At 62.6% G+C, this 9678-nt stretch overlaps 1 protein-coding gene across 1 annotated transcript; it reads right to left on the reverse strand.

Annotated features, from left to right (window-relative positions):
* Positions 1-1406: 1406 nt before the first annotated feature.
* On the reverse strand, positions 1407-8577 carry DUSP7 (dual specificity phosphatase 7). Its single transcript, XM_040247113.1, has 3 exons — positions 7959-8577; positions 6065-6499; positions 1407-3435 (listed from the first exon to the last, which is right to left on the reverse strand). Exons 1-3 carry the CDS (start codon positions 8473-8475, stop codon positions 3128-3130), a joined length of 1260 nt encoding a protein of 419 aa, XP_040103047.1. The 5' UTR covers positions 8476-8577; the 3' UTR covers positions 1407-3127.
* Between the last annotated feature and the right edge of the window lie 1101 nt (positions 8578-9678).

A 9678-nucleotide genomic window follows, 5' to 3' on the forward strand; every position in this document is an offset into this window, starting at 1 on the left:
AGCCCCCAGCCCAGCACCCGCGGGCTTCCCCAGCCCAGGCGGAGGGCAGCGAGAGGGAACAAAGGTCTAGTTTCTGCCTGCTCAGGCCCCCACCCCCTTGCCTGCCCCTGGCACAGAAGGACCCAGGCCCCAGGGAGCCCACGAGCAAAAGCAGCCCCCGCCCCTTTGCCGACACTGTGAGAACCGCCTCCTCCCGCCCCTCAGGCCTGGTGTTCCCCAGTTCTAAAGATGGGAAGGCTGGGGACTTCCCCCTGGTGGTCTGGTGGCTGAGACCTCATGCTTCCAGTGCAGGGGGCCCGGGTTCCCTCCCTTCAGGGAACTAGATCCCCAGTCCCGAAACCAAGACCCAGCGCAGCCAAAGAAAGGAAGATGAGAAGGCCGACAGCCACACAGCTGAGGCTCGAACCCATGGAGAGATGGGGCGGGACACAGGAGGGAGCCTGGCGGCCCCAAGGTGGGGAGTCCTAAGGAAGCAGCTGAATCACTCACTCTTCCCACCGTGCCCACCTACCTGCCACCTGGAGCCGGTCCAGTGCTGGCCACAGCAGAAGGGATAACGCCAGGCGGGCAGCAGAGACGGGGAGACAGGAGTCAGCAACCCAGACCCCTGAGTTCCCGCCTGGGGCCAACTCGGTCAGAGGTGAAGCCCCTGCAGCGGGGCTCCCAGTTCCCTGTCTCCCACTGGGGGCCTCGCTCCCTGGGCCATGGCCTTCCAGCCCCTCCAGGCCCCTTCCATGTCCCCTGCTCCCCCCAGGGTTGAGTCTGAAGCCTCCAGAGGGGCCCGCCTGGAGGGCTGCCGCTCAGCTGCCCTGAGGAAGCCAGGCATGGACCAGGGCCCCCTGTAGGCCCAGGTCAAGACCAGAAAATGAAGGTGAGGGGCTCATCGTGCCCGAACGGGAGTACACTGGGCATTGGGGTGTGTTGGCCCCACTGCACAGAAATGGATGCTGTGGCTCGGGGGGCTGAGGGACCTGGCTCCTGCGGGGCTGGCTCACTCACTGACCAGCATCAGGTCCTGCAGGCATCCTAGGGACGGTGCGGGGGACAGTGAGGTTGACAGACACACAGCCCATGTCCCATCCCCGAGAGCAGCAAGAGGAAGGGCCACAGCTGTGGGGGCCAGTCAGGACCTGGGGCAACTGGGCGGTCTGGGCAGCGTCCAGGTGGGCAACGCTGGGTGTGTCTGGGCAAGCAGGGGCTCTGCTGTGTGACCTTGGTGCACGGAACGTCTCCACACCTCGCTCCCTGTCACCCAGGGGGCCAAAGCCCCAGTGTCCCTGCCGACCCACACCCCAGCTGCTCCTCCCAGCTTTGGGCGCCTCTGACCAGTCCAAGTGCCCAGCAGGCCCCTGGATATGGCCATAGTGCTTCTCCTCATTGCCCTGGCCCTTATCAGACACCACTCATTTTAAAGAAAAAATAATATTTATTTGCAATATAAACAAAGTCCCGTTGCTGGTTCGGGAATATATATATATATATATGTGTGTGTGTGTGTGTGTGTGTGTGTGTGTATGTAGGGTCACAAATCTTCCTTCATAAGATCATAAAGCAAAACTGGCCACCCTTGTTGGCATACCCTCATTTACACAAATCTGGTGCATTTTTCTGGGTTTTTCTTTTCAAAGGTAAAAGAGAGAAAGAGAACCATGTACACAGCATGGAAGCTTCTTGTCAATTTCTCAACTGTGGCAAGATTTTTCACCTGCTGCCTTGAAGAATCCCTGAAAACCAGCCCTGTGAGGTAAGATGCATTGGGGGCAGGGTTTCCGTGGCCTCGCTCACACGCTGAGTGTTGGCTTGCTCAGGGACCCCGGCCCTCCCCGGGCCCCCCACGCAGCTCCACCATCCGGGAAAACGGAGCTTGGAGAAGGAACAAAACTGGGGGAGGATACTGGAACCCGTGGCTCTGTTCTGCAGACAGCGGGCTTGGGTGGCGGGATGGACAGGCCTCACACCCCTTTCCCTGTCTGCCCTTGCTGCCCCACCCCCTCACCCCCCGGGACTGAAATGGATGTGAGTTTCTTAATCCAAGGCATGGGCAAAGCACGCACAGGGCCGGCTTCCACGGGTTGAAGGGCTGGGAGTGGCGGCTGGAACCCAAGCAACAACCAGGGTAGGGGAGGAGACCTGGGAGGCAGGTCTACGCCCTCCACCTAAACTTCCCCAGCCACTGGGCCTGCACCCTCAGCTAGAAAGAGAGAGAGAGACAGAAGTAGTGGGTACGGATAAAAAGGGCCTGGGGCCCTCCTCGGGGCTGAGCCCAGAGGGTTAATGCTACTGCTTGGCAGTCCCCTGTGGCCTCCTCTTCTGCCTGGGGTGGTCTGCAGCGACCACCAGAGGGCAAGTGGGTGGGCAGAGAAGGCAAAGGTCACCCGTCCAGCCCACCACTCACAGCGGTCATCACAGGCGAATGCAGCGCCAGGTTGGGCTCCACGAAGCAGAAGATGCAGCCAGGCCTGGGAGACCCCTGCTGGGAGGAGTGAACCACCCCTTTAAGGGCCGCTGCAGAAACGGAGGCTTCACACATGTGCAAAATGCATTTGGTCAAGATCAATGTGGGGTTTGTCTTTTCCATTAAAACAGAAACAAAAACTCAAGAACTGCTGTTTGAAATAGGAAGAAAAACAAACTGATAACACCTCTCTCTCTCTCTCTCTCACTGGATCAAGAAAGGGATGAAATACTGGTTTATACAATCCACTGTTGCATATAGCCTGAAAATAACACTTTCCATTACAAAAAGGAACAATCAAGCAGAGCTTCAACACGCTCTCTGCTCCAGGGAGCTTGGGTTTACCTGCCAAAAGTAAAAAGTAAACTCAGGTCCGTGGATGTGTCTTTTAAAAAAACAGCCAAACTGGCTGAGCCATCAGCAGAAAGGAGTGTCCTGGGACAAGGAGAGGCCCCGAGGGGCTCCCAAATCCATGTGTCTGATCGCCTCGGGACCCTCCGGAAAGTCCTGCCGGCAGAGGCCTGGCTGTGGGTCGCTGAGGGGAGCTCACCTCTGGGCACAGGTGATGTCTGGGTTCCTTGGGCCAGAGGCAGCAGGCCTGGGCCCTCCCTGCAGGCCCTGTGGGGGCCCGGTGTGGGGGGGCGGCTGGCCCGTCGCCCCTTGCCCCCGGCCTCACGTGGACTCGAGCGTGTTGAGTGGGAACAGGTTGTGGTTGGTAGGTGTGGAGAAGTAGAGCTGCTCACTGGGGGTGTGGTTGTCACACGGGCTGCTCAGCCCCAGCGTCCGCTCGAAGTCCAGCAGCTGCCCCATAAAGTTGAAGTTGGGTGAGATGTTGGACTTTTTCCTCTTGACAAAGTCGTAGGCGTCGTTGAGCGACAGGTTCATCTTCTGCATCAGGTAGGCCACTGTGACGGTCACCGAGCGGCTGATGCCTGCTAGGCAATGCACCAGGACCCCGCACTTCTTGGAGCGGGCCTCGTCTGCAATACATGGGCATGGGTCAGGCTGGTGCCTCCTCCAGGGAGCTCCCAAGGGACGGGCACAGAGAGGGGCACGGCAAGGGACTGGTGCCGCCCGACTCTCGAGGGACTTGGTGAAGTCCCAGGCGGGTGGGACATTAACTTGGGGTCGAGGTCAAGAGTGTGACCGTGGAGGGGCTCTGCCACAGTTCCAGCTGACATGCCTGCACCTCGGTTTCTGCTCTGTTGGACAGACCTGCTTACTCACAGGGCCCTTAGAAAGATCTGAGCCAAGGGAGGGCTCCACGAGCCCTGTACCTGCTGCCGGTCTTCCCACTGCTGGAACTGTGTGCTACGTGTGACGTGCCGAGGAGTCACCTGCGTCCTCTCGGGTCATCTGCAGCATGGCTACCAAGGTTATCTTGTAAATGAGACAGGCAGACACACGCAGTGACAAGGCCACACAAGGGTTCCTGCTAACACGCAGCACTCACCCCTGCTAGCCCACCTCCTGGGGCAGCTCCAGGGGTGCCCCGAGAGCCTCCTCGGGCCATGGGCATCATGGAGGCCCTTCCACAAGGGACCAGCAGGCAGCGCTCAGCTCTGGACTGGGCCCAGCCAGTCCCCGGGGGCCTGAGTCCTGCTCCTGAATAGATGGGGGCCCAGGGCCAAGCCTAGCTTCACCAGTGGATCTTAAGTGGGGCCCACCCAGCCCACTTCCTCGACTGTTCCCCGGCCCGTGTGCCAGTGACACCTCCCAACACAGCCACTCAAGTTCCGTCACCTCTCCCCGCACCCTCCCCAGTGTGGCGCCAGGCTCCTGACACGCAGTCGGAGCTCACATGCTGGCTGAGCCGCTGACCAGCTCAGTCCTATGCTCTTCCCACCAGACCTGAGGGCAGCTGCATCGCTGTGCCAAGGCCGTGCTGGGGACAGATACGAACGAGAGGCAGCCCTGGGGCCCGCGGGGTTCCCACCTGAGCCCCGGGAGCTGGGCCCACTCCTGCAGGAGGTGCGGAGGTTCGCAGACTGCTCCCCGGGGGCGCGCACCGTCTCGGGCCTGGCACGACTTCCCTTTTCCCAACCCCACATGAGGATTCCCAGGGCTGAAGATGTAGTAGGTGCTTCATCCAGACTCAGGGACCGACTGGGGGTAAGACCAGCAGGGGAAGAGACAGACGCCACAGATTCACGGGGAACACATCTGACCTTGAAATTTGGGGCAGGATAAGGGGGGTGGTGGAGAAAAGCCTCCAGTGGTGGTGATACACCAAGATAATGGGGAAGCCTGGTCCCCAAACCCAGGTGATCCCAAGTAAAACCACTTCCTGCTGGCTTTATTTTTAGCTCTTTAAGGGGTGTGGCTGGGTCTTGGGGAGGCCAGTGCTTCATCCCCTCTCCGCCCCGGCCATCCCCGAGTCCTGTGGGATCTTTGAGCCTCACTTCCTTCTCTTGTGACATGGGGAGCATGGTTCCCCCCACCTCTATATCCTGTTCTATCCCCTTCCCCTGATGTAAAGGGGCCTTCAAGGGGGATAAAAGCACCTACAAATCAGGCTCAGCCCTGGAAAGTCGTGCAGCACCCCCTTCACCCCACGCCTCGCTGGGGAGACCACGAGTGCTGAGGTGGCACCCATACCCTCTTGGGCACGTCCTCAGGGCAGAGCAGGGAAGCTCCGGATAGCCCCTGACACAACCCCTCCCCCGCCCCAGCTTCCTTCCTTCCTCCCAGCCAGGCACCTAGTTTTGGTTCCCAGTAAGCGGATGAGGCGGGGAAGCCTCCCACTTCCTGTTATTAAAGCTAGCCCGGCCCAGCTGACACCAAAACGCCCTCCACTGGACACAGCCGCCAGCGGGAAAACGCTGCCCGGAGGCTGGGCAGAACACTGGTCCCCAGCCTCAGAGGTTACATTCACCCCTCGTGCCGTATCCCTTTCCTGAATCCCAGGGGTGGCCGAGCCAGGGACGGTGACCTGTCGACTGATAGCTTCCAGCTGGCTGAGAGGAAGCGGGCAGGGAGGTCAGAGATAAGGAGCCCGAGTCAGCCGAGGCTGCGGATGCAGGGGCTCAGAGGGCGCAGAGCCAGATGGCAGAGCGCGCTGATGTGGGGGAGGCCTTCCCCTGCCTCCCCTCGCCGCCTGGACACCGAGCCAGCCCCACAGGCTGCCGGGAACATCTGAGGCCACCCTGAGGCTCTTTGGGTCAGCATGTCCCAAGAGCTGCCAGGTCGGGGTGGGCCTCTGGCTCCAGACTACCCTTCAGCCCCCTCAGGTGCACAGTAGAGCCCAAAGGCACCGTGACAGCCTGTCTTCAAGAAACACGTGCTGAGGTGTGACGCAGGGCAAGTGAGACCGTGGGAGGTCTGAGCTCCAAACAGCACAGCCAGAAAACCCAAGGTGTCTGGACAGCAGAGTCCACGCTGCTCCAGCAGCTGTGGAGAGCCCACGAGTCGGGGCCCCACTCTGGCCCCGAGGGCCTCGGTGACTCACAGTGGGCCTCGGTACACCCATTGGCACAGGCTGGCACACGCAGGGCTCCACACAAGCCTCGACAGGCCCAGAGGTACCCAAGCCAGGCACGGGCGACACCCAGAGCCCCACACCTCTCGACACGCACGCCTGCCCCTCTGCCTGAGCGCAGGAGCTCTTACCAATGAAGCTGATGGCCTCGGGGAAGAACTGGGAGAGGTTCTGGCTCCAGTGGTCAGAGATGGGGATCTGCTTGTAGGTGAACTCGCCCCCGTGCTCAAAGGCGTTGGGCAGGTTGGGCGTGACGTTGAGGATATACTTGATGCCGTACTTGCCGAGCACGTCCAGGTTGGTGGAGTCCTTGGCGCAGCCGAGGTAGAGGTAGGGCAAGATCTGAACAGGGAAGGCCGGCTGGCTGGACGGCGCGGGGCTGCCGTCTGACTCGGTGGCGCTGCTGGGCAGCTCTCGGTCTGACTCCCCGTCCGAGCAGTCGGAGCTGATGCGCAGCCCCCCCAAGCCCAGCACCGCGGCGGGCGGCGAGCCGCTGGGCGAGGATGCGCCGTCCACGGTGGTCTCGCAGTGCTCCGAGTATTCTGTCTGGAACTTGTTGAAGCCACCTGTGGCCCCGGGTGGGGGTAGGGGTGGACAGGGCCCGCGTGAGGCCGACAGGGCCACTGGCCAGTGTCCCTAAACGGGGCTCCCCACAGCAAGGGCCCGCCACCAGCAACGGGCAACCCAGGCAGTGCAGAGTATTTACACATGTACCCTCTCTCCTGCTTTCTCATCTGTCCTGTGGCCTGCTTTACAGATGGGGAAACTGAGACCCCCAAGTGGTACAGTACCATGCCTGAGCACCATACCCTAACCCATAGGGCCTCAGGGCGCCAGCCACACCACTGACTTTAGGGCACTTGAGGACAGAATCCAGCCCATGCCTCTTCCACAGCTCCCCTGCATCAGGCACCCATGGGTGCTCAGTAATTGCTAAGCAGTAAAGGAAAGCAAACCACCCCATCTCAGGCCAATACCTCTGGGTTTGCAAACCCTCTTACAGAAGAGATCACAGGCCAGAGCTACATCTGGGTCAGCTCGAGGCAGAGGGCCTGGGCCTTCAAATGGGAATCCGGCGCTTGCCCCCACTCCCCACCACTGCCAGGGAGGGTAGTGAAGGTATCAGCTGGTTCTGTCCCCCAGCAGGAGCAAGTTCATAAAAGGGGTCCTGGCTCCTCTTCTGCATAACCCACCTTAGAACTCAAGGTACCCTGACCCTGGCCTTGGACCCACAGAAGGGGAGGCTGCTGGGGGCTATACAGGGACAAGAAATGGGGAGCGCGCTGCAGCTAAGCATGGGCCCTGCGCCCGAGGGTGCCGCAGGCCTCCCCTCCCCTCTCGTCTGCCCGCCCCGCTGCCAGCAAGAGGCCATTTTGGAATGTTAATTGGAAACACCGGCTGCAGTCACTCGCCTCCCAGGGCTGCCTCCCCCTTCCACCACCTCTGGGGTGGCTGGCTAAGGACTTGGGGGTCTTGGAAAACCAGAGCTGGGGCAAGGGACACTCCTTACAGCCCTGCCCCAAGCACTTCCAAGAGGTGGTGATTCCCTAGTGACAAGCCCCACATGGGTATACTCGGAGTCCCCCAAACTCTCCCTCTGCCCTGGCAGGGCTGAGGGTGGTGATTAAAGGCTCCTGTCCTAACTCTGGCCTTCCAGGGACACCCATTCCAGGCTGGAGGAGCTGAACTGGTGCCCAGGAGGGCACCCTCCCTCCTTTGCCCGGCTCTCAGGGGAACCTGGGAGCTACCATAGCCCCAACAATGGGGAAAAAAGGAAAGCCCAAGTGGAGAAAAGTTTGTTCAGACCACTCAGATCATGCCCGGAAAGGGATGTAGAGGGGGCTACTGTAGCAGCCTACACCCGCACAGCTTGGGCCGGGAGCCCTGGAGGGGAGGATGCGAGCGGGGGAGACGTGGCGCCGGCTGGACAGGCCGGGCACGGGGAGAGAAAGCCGCCTCCTTCGGGGGCATCCGGGAGCCACAGGAGCGCCCCAATTCCAGACTGGGTCTCGCTGCCGCCCTTACCTTGGAGGTAGTAGGCCTGGCAGCCGTCGTCGCGCAGCTTTTGCAGGAGAAGGCCAAGCACCGAGGCGGGAGCGCCGGGCTCTGGCTGCCATTCGGCCGTGGCCTCGTCGTAGAGCAGCACGGTGGCTGCCTTGCAGCGCGTAGCGAAACGCTCCTTGTCGGCGTGGTTGGGGATGATGGAGCGAATGGGCAGGTTGCCTTTGCGGAGGCGGCGCAGCATGAGACCCGGGATGGCCAGGTTGATGGCCGTCTCGATGTGTGACGACTCGAAGAGCTCGTGCGGCCGGCAGTCGAGCAGCAGCAGGGACGCGCCGCCGCGCGCCTCCAGCTCCTCCTGCAGCCACTCGGCGCTCTTGCAGGGCATGGCCCCTGCGCCCGCCGCCGCGCCTGCCCCGGTGCCGGCGCCAGATCCAGATCCCGCACCGGGCTCCGACCCCGCCCCGGTGTCCCCAGCCGCCGACGCCCCCGAGGCCGACATGTGCGCCCGCGCTGGGGGGCCGCGGAGCTGGTTTTTCATGGGGAGCGCGGGCGGCCCGGGGCCGGGGCCGGGCAGCCCTGCCCTGGGACGGCGCCCCGGCCGCGCGGGCCCCAGCCGCGTCTCCGGGCGCCCGCCTCCCGCCGAGCTGCTCGCCCGCCGCCCCGGCCTCCCGGCCTCCCGGCCTCCGTCCCGCCCGGCCCTCCGCGCGCTCCGCGGCCTGACAGCCCCAATTAAACAGCGTCTCAGGCGGCCGCGCGCCCAGGCGTCCTCGGGGGGGCGGGGCCGCGCCGCGGCTCCCGAGCTTAAAGGCGCCGCTGCTCCGCCGCCCCTCCCCACGGGGTCTGCGGGCACGCGAGCGGTCCCCTAAGCCCGGAGACCAGCCCCCTGGCCTTCGCTCGGCTTCAGCGCTGCCGCTCAGAACCCACTACAACTCTCCCAGGGGCCCTATCCCGGAGCTCCCAGTTCTGTGCCTGTCCCAAGAGCTGTCCTCGGGGGACCCGCTCCAGGGATCCTCTCCCCTACATTCCCGCAGTCTCCCGGGGATGGAGCGGAGGAAAGGGGCGATCAAGCTGAGCCGAAGTCCTGTTGACTCCACTAATTCATGAACAACTCCCAGCGAGTTCAGCAAACGGGAACTGAACACCTACTCCGTGCCATTCCCCGTGCGCCTAGGCGGTCACCGTTTCAGGCGGCTGCACAGTCCCAAAGAGGGCTCTGCGTTGGAGACCTGAGGGGTCGTCTCACTCCAGCAGACCCGAGGGGTAAAGTAGGACTGGGCAGCTGCGAAGGTAGGAAGGCCCAGGGCCGTGCCACCCTCCGCGGGCTAGTGTAGAAATCCCCAAAAGGACCGGCCCTGGGAAGAGACAGCGGGACCTTTAAGAAAGCTTTACAAGCGGAGTGGTGACAGGCGCGGAGTGAAGCGCCACGTGACTTTTCCACAGGACCGGGGTGGGAGGGAGGGGGGGCCCCCTCTGTAATCTGCTCTCCTCCCACCTTTCCTAACTCACGAATCAACTTTAATGACAGGCGGGATGCACCACACAGAGCGCCAATCGCAGCCGAAGGAGCGGGGCAGAGGGAAGGCGGGGCCCGCCGAAAGTTCCACCCAGCGCGGGCTGGGCGGGGCCTCAGCGGTACTGGCTGCGGGTGGCAGGCAGGCTGGCTCGGCGGAGGTGGTGAATGGAGCCGCAGGTAGCCCTGGAACAAAGCGGCTCCACTAGCGCGGCGCGCGTGCGCGGGGCC

This window comes from Oryx dammah, unplaced genomic scaffold, assembly GCF_014754425.2.
Source record: "Oryx dammah isolate SB20612 unplaced genomic scaffold, SCBI_Odam_1.1 HiC_scaffold_9, whole genome shotgun sequence".
Taxonomy (NCBI): Eukaryota; Metazoa; Chordata; class Mammalia; order Artiodactyla; family Bovidae; genus Oryx; species Oryx dammah.